This window comes from Cygnus atratus, chromosome 26, assembly GCF_013377495.2.
Source record: "Cygnus atratus isolate AKBS03 ecotype Queensland, Australia chromosome 26, CAtr_DNAZoo_HiC_assembly, whole genome shotgun sequence".
Lineage (NCBI taxonomy): Eukaryota > Metazoa > Chordata > Aves > Anseriformes > Anatidae > Cygnus > Cygnus atratus.
The window spans coordinates 3207101-3219837 of NC_066387.1; the positions used below are offsets into that span (position 1 = coordinate 3207101).

At 69.7% G+C, this 12737-nt stretch overlaps 2 protein-coding genes across 2 annotated transcripts; both read right to left on the reverse strand.

Moving 5' to 3' along the window:
* Positions 1-586: 586 nt before the first annotated feature.
* SHD (Src homology 2 domain containing transforming protein D) lies at positions 587-3450 on the reverse strand. Its single transcript, XM_050715655.1, has 6 exons — positions 3256-3450; positions 2600-2690; positions 2231-2443; positions 1619-1757; positions 964-1083; positions 587-773 (listed from the first exon to the last, which is right to left on the reverse strand). Exons 1-6 carry the CDS (start codon positions 3448-3450, stop codon positions 587-589), a joined length of 945 nt encoding a protein of 314 aa, XP_050571612.1.
* Positions 3451-4962: 1512 nt separating this feature from the next.
* YJU2 (YJU2 splicing factor homolog) lies at positions 4963-11785 on the reverse strand. Its single transcript, XM_035567795.2, has 8 exons — positions 11692-11785; positions 10624-10724; positions 10191-10335; positions 9721-9855; positions 9182-9363; positions 8536-8656; positions 6797-6962; positions 4963-5643 (listed from the first exon to the last, which is right to left on the reverse strand). Exons 1-8 carry the CDS (start codon positions 11713-11715, stop codon positions 5549-5551), a joined length of 969 nt encoding a protein of 322 aa, XP_035423688.1. The 5' UTR covers positions 11716-11785; the 3' UTR covers positions 4963-5548.
* Positions 11786-12737: the final 952 nt, after the last annotated feature.

Below are 12737 nucleotides of genomic sequence, written 5' to 3' on the forward strand. Positions count from 1 at the left end.
ACCCCGTTTCCTGTCTTCTGTGCAGCACCCGCAGCACCCACCCCTGGGGGGGGAAACCGGTGCCAAATTCGGGGTGCCCCCAGCGCGGCCTCCCCAGCACGGGTGGGCTCAGGCCACACGGGGCAGGGGACGCACGTGGCTGGGGCTGGGGAGGGGGGACAGCGCGAGGCCAGCAGGCTCTGCAGCCCCCTGCCCCCCCCCTCCCCATTTCAGGGAAGCTGCTCTGCGGTCCCGTGGCCTCGTTTCAGTTTGCCGTCGGCACACAGGCACGCGGCGGCCGCAGCCACCGCTCCGGAAGCGCTCGCTCCATTCCTGGCACGGCCCCGCCGGGGTGGGGGGGCACTGCTGTCAGCTCCCCCCTTGCAGAGGGCACTCCTGCAGTTGGGGACCCCAGGCAGCCCTTCCCGGGATGGGAAGGGTGGCAGGAGCCCGTCTCACCCCCCGTGGGGGTGTCACCCCTCTCCCCCCACGCCGTAGCCCCCAGCGCGTCTCGTGCCTACGTGCCACGGAGCACACGGCCGGCAGCAGCTCGGGCGCACGTCAGCCTTTAATGGGAACAGCGGCTCGGCTGCGGGAGCCGCGGGGCTCACAGGGGCTGCGCGGCCACCGGGTAGAGCAGGGAGAGGTGGCGGGCGCCGCGGATGGGCAGCGCCCGCGCTGTGTAGTGCCTGACGGCCTCGGGCACCGAGGGGAAGGCGGCCCCCGCGCGCCCCAGCACGAAGTGTCGCTCCCGCGTCCTCGTGAGCTTCACGTGCACGAAGCCGTGGCTGCTCCTGTGGGGGCGTGGGGGGAAACTGAGGCGCGCGGGGCACGGCCTCGGCGTAACCTCGGGGTAACGCGCGTGCCCGTGCCGAGCGCAGGGACGCAAGCACGAAAACCGCACCACGCGCGCAGCCCCGTCCCAAAACACCCCCCCCCAGGGCGCTCGGGTTCTCCCCGGGGGGGTTCTGGCCCCGCACTCACCTGAGCGAGAGCGAGTAGTCCTCGGGGCTGGTCTCGCAGTCCCGCACCAAGAAGCTGCCCTCGCGGCACAGCGCCAGCAGCGTCTCCGCGCCCGCCCGCCCGATGGGGCCGTGGTACCACCTGCACGGAGCCGCGGGTCACCCCGGCGGCCAGCACGTGGCACCTGGGCCTGTGGCACCCCCCTCCCGCACCCCAAAACACAGCACCCGTGACCCCAGGACCCGTCTGTATCCCTCTGTCCTGTCCCCGCCGCTGGGACCCACCAGCAACACGGGGCTTGTTCGTGCCTCAGGGACCCGTCTGCGCCCCGACACCACGGGGACAGCCACGGCGTGGGGCACCCAGCCACGCCAAAGGGCCCTGAGGACCGACCTGCCCCATGGGGCACAGGACAGCTGTCCCTGCCACGGGGACCCATCCGTGCCACGGGGACCCATCCGTGCCACGGGGACCCGTCCGTGCCAGGGGGACACCCTCTCCACCCAGGGCACCCTTCTGTGCCATGGGGACCCCCCCACGCCGCAGGGGCCCATCTGTGGGGCACCCTCACTCGGTGCCTCCAACCGGGACGTTGGTGCCACCCCACAGAGGAGGGGACGCCCTCGGGGTGGGGGGGTCTGCGTGTGTGTCCCCCCCCCCCCCCCCCCCGACTCACGTCTGCTTCTCCAGTGGCAGCGAGGTGTCCACGTGCCCCGGGCTGGGCGGGCAGCCCGGTCTGCTGCCTGGGGGGGGCCGGGGGGGCCGCGGCGGCTGCCGGGACAGGCTGGGGGAGCGCTCGGGGCTCTCAAACTGCACTGCAGGGACAAAGGGGGCTGTCACCCACCGCGGGGTCCCGGCACCCCCACCTGATTCATGGGGACACCAGCAGCCGGGCCACCCCCCCCCCCCAGCGCCGGAGCACGAAGGGATGTCACCCAGTGTCCCCCCCGTGGATGTTCCCCCCCCCGTGGCTCTGCCTTGCCACGATGTCCCATTGCACCCCCCTGGGGGGAACCCATTGGTGTCGGGGGGCAGCGGGGCCAGGGGACCCCTGGGATTGCTGGGGACAGCAGTGGTGTGGGGCGATTCCCGTGGGTGCCAAGGGACGCCGCGGTGGCACCCATATTTAGCAGGGTCCCAAGGGTGCTACGCAGGAGCGCTGGAGGATGCCGGGGGGGGTACCCAGAGGGGCTGGGGGACGTGGGGCCGGGGGACCCCCCCCAGGCGGTACCCGCGGGTACGGGGGGGCTGGGGCAGGAGGGTGCTGGGGGATGCGGGGTGCCGGCACCTGCGAACGCCCGCGAGATGTGGTCCTTCTTCCACTCCCAGGGCTGGTCGTACTCGTCGGCTGGGCGCTCGTCGTCGCGGGGCAGGCGGCTGTCCCGGGCTGTGCCCCCCCCCGCGCCCTCGGCCGCCTTCTCCCACCCCTCGTAGGGGGTGTCGTAGAGCTGGGGCCCCCGCCGGGCTCTCGGCCGCTTGCCCTCGCCCTGCTGCGGGCACCCTGGGGACGGGCAGGGCTGGGAGACACAGCGGGGCCCGGACGCACATGGGGGGCACCCTTGGGTGTCAGCCCCCCCCCCCCCCCCACGGGGATGGGTGAGTAAAGGGGGGTGTGTGTGGGGGGGGTGCAGGGACATGGGCACCCAGCGTCACCCACCTGCAGCCTCCCCGGGGTCCTCGGTGCCCCCCTCGGGCACCACGTCCTGCTCCCCCTCGAAGGGCTCCGAGTACTCGCTCTCGTTGGGGCACTGCACAGGGGGGCCTGGGTGGGACGGGACCCCCCCCACGGGACCCCCCCACAGGTCCCCAGCCCTGCGGGTCCCCTCCTCGGGACCCCGCAGGGCCCCCCCATTCCCTGCTGCGGGTGCCCCCAGCCCCTTCCCGGGGCCTTCCCACCCGGTTCCTTTGTGCCCTCTCCCCTACCCCCCCCCCCCCAATACATCTCCCCCCCCCACCCCCTGCCCACTTTCCTATCCCAGTAACCCCAGTCCCCCCCCCCAGTTCCCCCCACTGTCCCCAGTCCCCCGCTCCTCCCCCAGTCCCCCGGCCCCCCCCTTGCCCTCAGGTCCCCCCCAGCCCCCCCAGCCCCAGCTCTGCAGCCCCCCCCCCCGGCACCCCACTGCCCCCCCAGCCCCTCACCCCCACCCTGCCCCCCCCGGGCCCCCTTCCCCACTCCCCGGTCCCTCTCAGCTGCCCCCCACACCCCTCCCCGGTCCCCCCGGTTCCCCCCCCAGAAAAAGCATCCTCCCCGGTGCCCCCCCCCCAGTCCCTCGGCCTCCCTTCCCGGTGCGCCCCCCCCCCCCCGGTTCCTACCTGCTCCGGTCGGCGGCGGCCCCCCCCCGGCCCCGCTCCCCCCACCCGCACCAAGCGGTGCCGGGGGGAAGCGGCGGCACCGGGGGGAGCCGCGGGGGGGGTCCCGGTGCCGGTACCGCTGTAATCGGGTTGGGGCGGCCGGGGGGGGGAGCGCCGGGCCCCTCGGCCCAGGTACTCCCGGAGCCACTTGGCCATAACGGGACCGGCACCGGGACCCCCCCGCAGCCGCCGCCGCCGCCGCCGCCGCCGGGAGCCGCTTTGTGTCGCCGCCGCGCTCGGCGAGGACCGGAGCCCCCGGCCCCCCCCCCCCCCGCCCCCGCCTCGCCGGTAGAGGGGGGGGGGACACCGGCACCGGGGGGGGGAACTGGAACCGGGAGGGGAACGGTACCGGGGGGGGGGCAACGGGCACCCGGGGGGGGCAGCGGCACCGGGGGGGAACCGGCACCGGGGGGGGCAGCGGCACCGGGAGGAGGGGGTTAAGAGGGGAGGGGAAGGGGGTATGACCCGGGGGGGGGGCACGGGGAAAGGGGGTGGGCACCGGGACCCCTGCGGGGGAGGTGGTGGCAGGACGCCCCCCCCCTCCCCCCGTGCGACGTGGGGGTAAGGGGGGGTTAACAGGGACCCCCCGGCCGCGGCAGGCCCCCCCCGCCCCCCCCGCCCCTGTTTGTGGGTTGGGGGCACAGGGATGGGGTGGGAGGGCACCTGAACCCCAGGGGACCCCCTCCTTGTGCCCCCCCCCCAGCTCCGGGAAGGGTCTGTGGGGCAGCATCGGCATCTGCGGGGCTGCCTCGGCCTTGGGGGGGGGGGGAGACAGGAGCCCCCCACCCCCCCCATAGCAGCCTGGGGGGGGAGACAGGAGCCCCCCCGTGCCACAAGGCCACCCGCACCCCTCCGGCTTCATCAGCAGGGGCAGGAGGCCGCGCCTCCCCCTGTGCCCCTGGGGATTTGGGGGGGGGGGCTCAAGGCCTGTATGGGGTGGGGGTAAAGGGTCAGGCCCCGCCCCCCCCCCCCCCCCCCCCAGGCTGCCCCCCCCACCTCGGCCCTTCCCAGAACAAAGGTTTCCCTTCCTGGAAGCGCGGCGGGGCGCTGGGGGGGGCACACACAGGGGCTGGGATGGGGTGGGGGGGGGGAGGGGGAGGCAGGTGGGGGCCGGGGGGAGCTTCGGTGGTCCCACAGAGCCCCCGCTGCCAGACCCCATCGAACAGAGCCCGGGGCCGGAGCCCCAAATCCCGCATTAATATCTGAGCAGGCTAATTACCGCACGTGTGCGCGGAATGCTAATCAGCCCTGGCACCGCGGCCGGGGGGGGCGGGGGGGGGGCTGCCTCTCCTCCCCGGCTCCCAAAACCACCCCACAAAGCCCCAGATCCCAAAACCACCCCACAAAACCCCCGCTCCCAGAACCACCCCCCCCAGCCCAGCAGCCCACGCCAGAGACCATTTGCGAGGCTCTACGAGGCGGTTAATTAGCGAAGAGCAGCTCATCAATTAGAGGTGGGGGCCTCGACGAGGAGGAAATTAACAGCGGGGTTAGGACAAGAGGAAGAACAGCCCCAGCCGAGCTCCGGGGGGGGGGGGGGGCAGACACGGCTCAGGGTCCCCCCTTTTTGCACGTCAGCCCCCGGGACGGACGCAGGGACCCGAACACGCGCGCGCCTTGCGGATAAAGCTGCCCCCCCCCCGGTGAAGATGAAGGAACGGGCGGCTCTGACACATCCCATTTATTACCCGGCCGCGAGCAGAGCCCGTGAGAGAGGCGCCTCCTCCACGGCAAGACAGCGGGGGGACCACAGCCACCCCCCCGGGGAAGGATCTGAGCCCCCCGTTGTGGAAGGGGGCAGGAGAAACTCAGTGCTTGAGAAGGGGGAGGTTGGGGGGGGGCCACAAGGGAGGGTGCCGAGCCCCCGCCTCCCCCTGCAGGGCTGTGGGGCAGGAGGGAGGCCCCAGGGTCCCTCCGTGGCAGTGGTGGGGCGCAGAGCAGGCAGAGGGGGGGGCGCTGAGGACAGGGGGTGCCAGGAGGACGGAGAAACTCCCCGGTCCTGGCCGGCCCCGGTGCTTCGGAACACGTTGTAGGTGCTGGGCCGGGGCGCCGCGCGGCCGCGGGGCCGGGCAGAGGGTCCCTGCCGGAGGCTGGCTGCGCGCCCTGCCGCTTTCTGGGCCGGGGAAGCGAAGACGCGGGGACCCCAGGCAGGCTGGAAACCCCCCCGGGGCCCCGCGGTCGCGGTGCCAGCCCTGCACGAGGTGCCGGGGGGCGGCAGCCCGCACTGCCCCGCTCCCGGCCTGGCTCCGCTTCATCAGTCACCGGCGCTGTCCTCGCTGTCCGAATACGCCCCCAACAAGCCGAGGGAGGACGACGTCGACGCGGTGCCCGTTGCTGGGGGAAACGAGCCTGGAAGGCGAAGGGAGAGCAGGAAGCATCAGGTACAGCCCGACGGCTCGGCACAGCTCGGCACAGCTCGGCCGCGCAGAAACACGAGGCTGCCTCGCTGCCCCCAGCCGCACGCAGGAGCAGGAGCCGGAGCCCGAGCAGCGCCTTGGCCCCCGGCCTGAGTATCGAACGAGGCCAAGGTTAAATAAATCGGGCGGACGAGGAGCCCCCTTGCTCCGTCAGCGTCCCGGCCGGGCTCCTGCCTCTGCCCTGCGGGAGCTGGAGGAAGCAGCGAGGTCGGCCCGAGGTCCGCGGAGCCCCCCTCCGCCCGCTCACGAGTGGTGCTGGGAGATGGGGGTGCTGGGCCGCCTGAGCGCCCGCCGTGCCCCCGGGGGGACTTCAGGCACTGGGAGGGAGGAGAGGAGCCGGCTCCTGGTTCTGACCGCGTGAGCCGCCAGCGCGAGGCGGCGCCACGGGCCCAGAGCCCGCGGCAGCTCGGAGCCGGGTCCTCGGAAGGCGGCAGCCCCTCCACCCGGCCAGCGGCCACAGACTGGAGAAGGCGAATGAAAAAGGGGCAAATACAGGCCCCAGAAACCCCCTGAGGGCACAGGGCCTTGCTCAGCCCAAAGCGTAGGAACAAGCAGCCCAGAACCGATCACCTCGCCCGCCCCTCCCAAAATCTACTTGGCTCCTGGGGCAGCGAACCACGAGCCCGATTGTTCTCAGCGCTTCTTTAACGGCTCCAAATTCCCCAACTTCCGTAGGCTTTGTAATCAGGCCCCAAACCCAAGCGACCTTCTCGCTGCCGTGTTCCTATCTCGCTGTTGCGATGGTTTCCAGCGCCCTATCTGAGCACCGCGGCGCTGTTTGGAAGCTGCTGACCCTGCCCGTCTGCCTCCAAGGTCCCGGCTCGCTGCCAGGAAGGAATCTCTCCTCCCCGAGTGCATCGGGTACCAGAAACATCCCCTGGAAGCAGGGGCAACCCCCCTGTCCTTACCCCATCGCAGTCCCATCTGTCTCGCAACAAAGACTTGACCTGGGAGCACTCAGGCTCCGAAGACAGCAGAGTTGGTGTTAACAGCAGAGCTAAAACAATAATTCGGTGCTGCCACAATCCCCCCCCCGGTCGCTCAGCTCCGAGGAGCCAGCCCCCGACCCCGCCACGTGCAGTTACCAGTGCTGGCCGTGGTGCTGTGGTTCTCTGTCCTGTTTGCCAGGCTGGCACTGGGCTTCTGCTTCCTCACCGTGACCAGCCCGGCCAGCTGGGACTTGCTGTTCAGTTTGCCCACGCTGCGCTCCCAGCTCTCGGTCTTCAGCTTCTTACTCTGGGGCTGAGGGTCCTGCAGGGCGAAGCCGGGGCGTTAGGGCTCTGGCCAGGGAGCGGAGGAAAAAGGAGGAGGAATGCTAAAACCAGGAGGAGGAATGCTAAAACCAGGAGGAGGAATGCTAAAACCAGCAGCACGAAGAGCAAGAGACGTGAGGAGAGCTGCTTGGAGCAGCCGAGGGGGGCATTGGAGTGCTGGGTGCAGTGCTGGGCTCCCCGGCACAAAAAAGACGGGGATCTCCTGGGAAGAGTCCGGCGGAGGGCCCCAAAGCTGATACGGGGCCTGGGGCATCTCCCCTGGGAGGAGAGGCTGAGAGACCTGGGTCTGGGCAGCCTTGGGAAGAGAAGGCTGAGAGGGGATCTGATCGATGTCTGTAAATACCTGAGCTGTGGGAGACGGAGGGACGTGGCCGACCTCTTTTCAGGGGTCTGTGGGGACAGGACAAGGGGCAGCGGCCACAAAATGGAGCCCAGGCAGTTCCGCACCAACACGCGAAAGAACTTCTTCCCGGTGAGGGTGGCGGAGCGCTGGGACAGGCTGCCCAGGGAGGCTGTGGGGTCTCCTTCTCTGGAGATATTCAAGGCCCGTCTGGACGCCTCCCTGGGCAGCCTGCTCTGGGGAACTGCTTTGGCAGGGGGGTTGGAGCCGGTGAGCTCTGGAGGGCCCTGCCAACCCCTACAACGCCGTGATCCTCCCCGCAGAGCGGCTGGCACAAGCAGGACAAACAAGGACAGCCGACCCGGAGCTGGGCAGCTGCAGCACAGCCCTCAGACCCCAGCACCCCGCTGCCCGTGGCTGTTAAATCCAGCCTCGCACATCCCCAGGCTGGCCGAGGGGCCGGATGAGTGCCGCGGGGCTGCGCGACCTCCGCCAGCCGGGCGCTGCGTGCCTGCAGGTGGTCCGGGCGCTGAATCCAACTCCCCCGGGCCCGCGGATTAGTGCTGGGCCAGGGCACACGGCTCGGATTAACCCCCGCAGGCTCAGAGGCGCGGCAGCTTTGATTCGCCCAAACGGGCAGAGGTCCCTGCGGGCACGGATCGACAGCAGAGAGCAGCGGCGCAGGGGGCCTGTCTGCGGGGATAATCCCTCCCCTGCAAGCCGAGCACTGGAAAAGCCCTTTTGTCCTGCACGTCTCCGACACGGAGAGCAGAGAGGCAAAGGGGAGGCTGTCCCCGGCGGTTGTTTCGCTCCCGCTAACCTTCGGGGTCCTGGAATCGTGGCTGAGGTGGGCTCGAGGCACGGCGGAGCCTGTCCTTGTAGGGCTGAAAGGGAAGGGAAGCCACGTCCTGAGCGAGGACGGGGGCGGCTCCCTCCCAGCTGAGGGCATCCCCTTTGTCAGCAGGCAGGCTGAAATCCCCAGCTGATCCCTGCCTCCGTTCAGCCCAGCGCACAGGGACACACGCTTTCTGAGCTGCTCATGCGTGACAGCCATCAGGGCTTGTGCCGGGTCTGTCCCTGAGTAAAACCGCCACAGGGCTCCGCTGTCTGCACACAGCGGGGACAGGAAGAGAACTGCCCAGCCCGGGACAGCGGCTTTGGGCAGGGGGAGGAGGCACGGCGGGTGGGAGAGGCTCTGCCCCCTGCTCACCTCCTGCAGGATGTCCGTAGGTCTCGTTTTTGCCACGGGCTTTGCGGATGGTTTCGCAGCTTCTTCGTCGGAGTCCGAGTCGACCAGCAGGCGCCGGTTCTGCACCTCCTCCAGCATGGCTCTGCGCCGAGAGCGAGCGCTCAGGGGGCTGCAGCCGGCTCTGCTCCACCACCAGCAGCTGCAGCAGCGCCCGAGCTGCTTGCTGCGAGGGGAGCTGGAACCCAGCAGCGACTCTGCTGCCCCGCCGCGGCAGGAGCTGCCTCCTTAGGTGCTTTATTTATTTATTTATTTATTTTTAAGAAGCCGTGTTAAAAGCGCTGCCCGAGGGTTGAAAGCTCCGCGAGAGGCAGCCTGAGCCAGGCACAGAGACTCTCCCCCGACACGAGGGCCGTCCTCAGAGGGGGGCGAGGTCCTGGCAGCAGCCCAGATCCCCCCACCAGGTCCGCCAACGGTGCCAAAGCCCCACCACCCCCAGCACATGCAGCTCCCTCCCCTCCCCAAGCACCTTGCCAAGCCAAATCAGCTCCCGTCTCCTCGCAGCCCGCCCTGGAATACGTCCCCCCCCCCCACGGCTCCCACAAACCCCTCGTTTCAGGGCCATCGGGGTGTAACTGCACACGCGGGGGAACGCCTCCAGCCCACTCACTTCATCTCTTGCTCATCCTCCTCTTGCTCCCTGCGTTTCTGCTCCTCCTCGTACTCCTTGTACTGCCGCAGCATGGCCTCGAAGTCAACGTTGGCCTGGCGCTGGTTGAGCTCCTTCAGCTCCTGCAGGTTCTCCAGGACCTCCATCTCCAGCTTGGAGTCCTTGGTTCGGTTCTCCAGGACCTGGGGGACCGGGAGGAAGCCGGGCTTAGGGGAGGTACCAGGAAGGGCAGGCACAGCCTCCCCACCCGGTACAAGAAGGACCAAGAAGCTCATCTTCATTTCTGAGCCTTAGGCACGACAGGAAAAAACGGGGCAGGTCACAGCCTGCCACGAGTTCCAGCACGGGAGAAAACCTCCTGAGAGCAGAGGTGGCTCCAGCCTGGCCACGCCAGCCCCAAGGGCTGCTCTAGGGGGCAGCGGTACCTCAGGAGCCTGGAGAACCAAGGCAGCGGCTGCTAAAAGTCACCTGCGCTGCAGGGCAGAGCCAGACAGGGCAGGAGAGGCGTGCTATCTGCAGGGCAGGGCACGGTCCAGCACCTTCATGGGATTGTTCAGCTCTTCCTCTTCCCTCTCCTTCTGCATCCTCTTCTCCTCTTCCTCCAAGAGCTTCTCAGCCTGGAAGTTCCGCGTGGCGCCGTGCTCCATGGTGTAGTCGGTGTTCTCGGGGTCTGTCTAAGGAAGAAGCAAGGCAGCGAAATCATTATACTGGGACAATTCCACGGCCACTTCCAGAGCCGCAGGCAAACACTTCCCGACTTCGTCCCCCCCAAGGGCAGCCAGCCAGCCTCAGCCCCTCGTCCCGCTCCCGAGGCCGTGCCCCTGCGCCCTGCTACGGGCGGCTGAGACGCTGCGCAGCTACAGACTGACGCAAAGAGGGGAGAGAGCAGCAGCACGCGCTCTGATTCGGCCTCCGCCGGATTTGGCAGCCCTTTCCCCACGAGGCGCGGGTAGGCCCCGTGCCCCCAGCCCGTGCGGCCTCCCCCCAGGCCGCCCGCAGGACACTTCACCTTGAAAGTGATCTCCGCCAGGCACCGCGTGCACTTGATGTAGAAGCGGAAGATGGGAAGCCCCAGGTACACCTCGTTCTGAACGGTCTCCTTACGGGCGTTAAACTTCTTCCCCTTGTAGATGTATTCACCGCACGTCTTGCAACTGAAAAAAAAGAGAAAGAGAAGCCCGTAACGCATCAGCAGAAGAGAAGAAAAAGACCAAGAAAAGCCCAAGTGCCCGTCAGGCCACACCAGCCCGGATCCTGAGCAAGTTTTCTGCTTTGGAAATTCAGTACAAGCCCCGAATCCCCCCCAGCATCTCCCCCCTCTCCCTCCCTCACCCCTTTTATTCTGGTCTGCCGGCAGCAGCTCCCCTGCAGCGAGTTAAAGGATTCCCGCGCCACCTCCCCCCTTCGCCCCCCGGTTCCTCCTGAGGCCCAGCCCCTCTCACCGCATGTTGAAGGGGGCCATGAGGCGCACCACATACTGCCGGTCCTTCGGGAGCTTGAGCTTCGGGATCTTAGCGGGGTCGAAGTCGGGCGGGTAGTATTTCTGCGGGGACAGAGCGGAGATGGGCACGCGCCGGGCGCGGGCACCCCGCGGGGCACAGAGCGGGGCGGGCGGGCTCCAGCTGGTCAGGCACGGGCGGGACGTCCGTCCGTCCGTCTGTCCGTCCGTCCGTCTGTCCGATTCCGAGCCCTCGCCCTCCGCACCCGCAACCCTTGGGGGATTTGGGGGCCTCCTGCCCTAAGCAGCCCCCCCAGGCGCAGCCAGGACCCCCACCCCGCCCTGCCTGGGACTCCCCCCCCACACACACACCGGGGGCCAGCTGGTGACCCCACGAGGAAGCCCCCAAGCCCCCACCTCGGTCCCCAAGCCCCCACCTCGGTCCCTAAGTCCCCCCCTCAGGACCCTCCCTCAGCCCCTAACCCCCCACCTCTGCCCTTAACCCCCTGCCCCCAGCTCTTAAGCCCCCCGTCAGCCTCCAGGCCCCCTCCTCAGCCCCTAAGCCCTCCTCTAAGCCCCCCCCCCAGCCCCTCAGCCCCCCCTAAGGCCCCCAAGCCCCCCCCAAGGCCCCCGCCCAGCCCCTCAGCCCCCCCTAAGGCCCCCTCCTCAGTCCCTAAGCCCCCCCATAGTCCCCCCATAGCCCCTAAACCCCCCTGAAGTCCCCCCCTCAGCCTCCCCATAGCCCCTAAACCCCCCAAAGGCCCCCCCGAGCCCTTAACCCCCCCCCCGGCCCCTAAGCCCCCTCTGAGGCCCCCCCTCAGCCCCTAAGCCCCCCCTAAGCCCCTCCCCCAGCCCCTATGGCCCCCCCTCGGCCCCTAAAGCCCCTTGAGGCCCCCAAGCCCCCCCTAAGGCTCCCCCTCAGCCCCTAAGCCCCCCCCCAGCACGGGGCGCCCCCCACCCTTGGGAGCCCCATTTCCCCCCCCCAGCCCGAAGAGCCCCCTAGCGACCGGGGACACCCCGGAGGACTTGGGGACCCCCCCACGACCCCCCCCCCAGCCCGCCCCCTCCTCACGTTCAAGACTTTCCGCTCCGACATGGCTGCGCTGCGCCCCCGGCTCCCCCCGCCCACCGGCAGCCGCCGCCGCGCCGACCGCCACTTCCTGGAAACAGCGCCCGCCCCCTCCCGCCGCTCATTGGCGCAGAGGGCTCCGCCTCAGAGCTCCGCGTCTCCTATTGGCTGGTTCCGCTGCCCGTCAGCGAGCCGAAGTCTCGCGTGCAGCGGCCTAAAGGGTCCGCCCGGCGCGGCGGCCCGCACACAAAGGTTCCGGGGGAGGAATGGACCCTCCGTGGGGCGGGCGTTGGGGAAGGCCGAGGGGGGGCTGGGGGGCGGGGGGGGACCCTCGGTCCTGCCCTGCTCAGGCCTCACCTGGAGCTCTGGGTCCAGTTCTGGGCAGAAAGGACAGGGAGCGCCTGGGAAGAGTCCAGCGGAGGGCCCCAAAGCTGATACGGGGCCTGGGGCATCTCCCCTGGGAGGAGAGGCTGAGAGACCTGGGTCTGGGCAGCCTTGGGAAGAGAAGGCTGAGAGGGGATCTGATCGATGTCTGTAAATACCTGAGCTGTGGGAGACGGAGGGACGTGGCCGACCTCTTTTCAGGGGTCTGTGGGGACAGGACAAGGGGCAGCGGCCACAAAATGGAGCCCAGGCAGTTCCGCACCAACACGCGAAAGAACTTCTTCCCGGTGAGGGTGGCGGAGCGCTGGGACAGGCTGCCCAGGGAGGCTGTGGGGTCTCCTTCTCTGGAGATATTCAAGGCCCGTCTGGACGCCTCCCTGGGCAGCCTGCTCTGGGGAACTGCTTTGGCAGGGGGGTTGGAGCCGGTGAGCTCTGGAGGGCCCTGCCAACCCCTACAGCTCGGTGACTCTGTGACACCCTAAAGCCGCTGTAACCGCGGCTGCACGGCTCCGCGGTGCTCCCCGGGTCCCACAGCAGCCCCAGCCCCGTCCTGCAGCCCGCCCTGGCAGCACGGGTTCTGTCCGCAGCCCTCCCACGCGGCGGGGCCGTCCCCACCGTCCCCATCACCGCTCCTCCAGGACTCCCTCATCCCCCAGCTGCAGCCC

What these genes read in the sequence shown, in the direction of transcription:
- SHD (XM_050715655.1), bottom strand. Translation starts at nt 3,450, where the DNA reads ATGGCCAAGTGGCTCCGGGAGTACCTGGGCCGAGGGGCCCGGCGCTCC. An exon ending in GCCGCCGCCGACCGGAGCAG is followed by an intron (nt 2,691 to 3,255) that starts GTAGGAACCGGG and finishes CCCCCTGTGCAG; the next exon opens with TGCCCCAACGAGAGCGAGTA. An exon ending in GGACCCCGGGGAGGCTGCAG is followed by an intron (nt 2,444 to 2,599) that starts GTGGGTGACGCT and finishes GCCCGTCCCCAG; the next exon opens with GGTGCCCGCAGCAGGGCGAG.
- YJU2 (XM_035567795.2), bottom strand. Translation starts at nt 11,715, where the DNA reads ATGTCGGAGCGGAAAGTCTTGAAC. An exon ending in GAGGATGAGCAAGAGATGAA is followed by an intron (nt 8,657 to 9,181) that starts GTGAGTGGGCTG and finishes CTCTCGGCGCAG; the next exon opens with AGCCATGCTGGAGGAGGTGC. An exon ending in CAGCACCACGGCCAGCACTG is followed by an intron (nt 5,644 to 6,796) that starts GTAACTGCACGT and finishes TTCGCCTTCCAG; the next exon opens with GCTCGTTTCCCCCAGCAACG.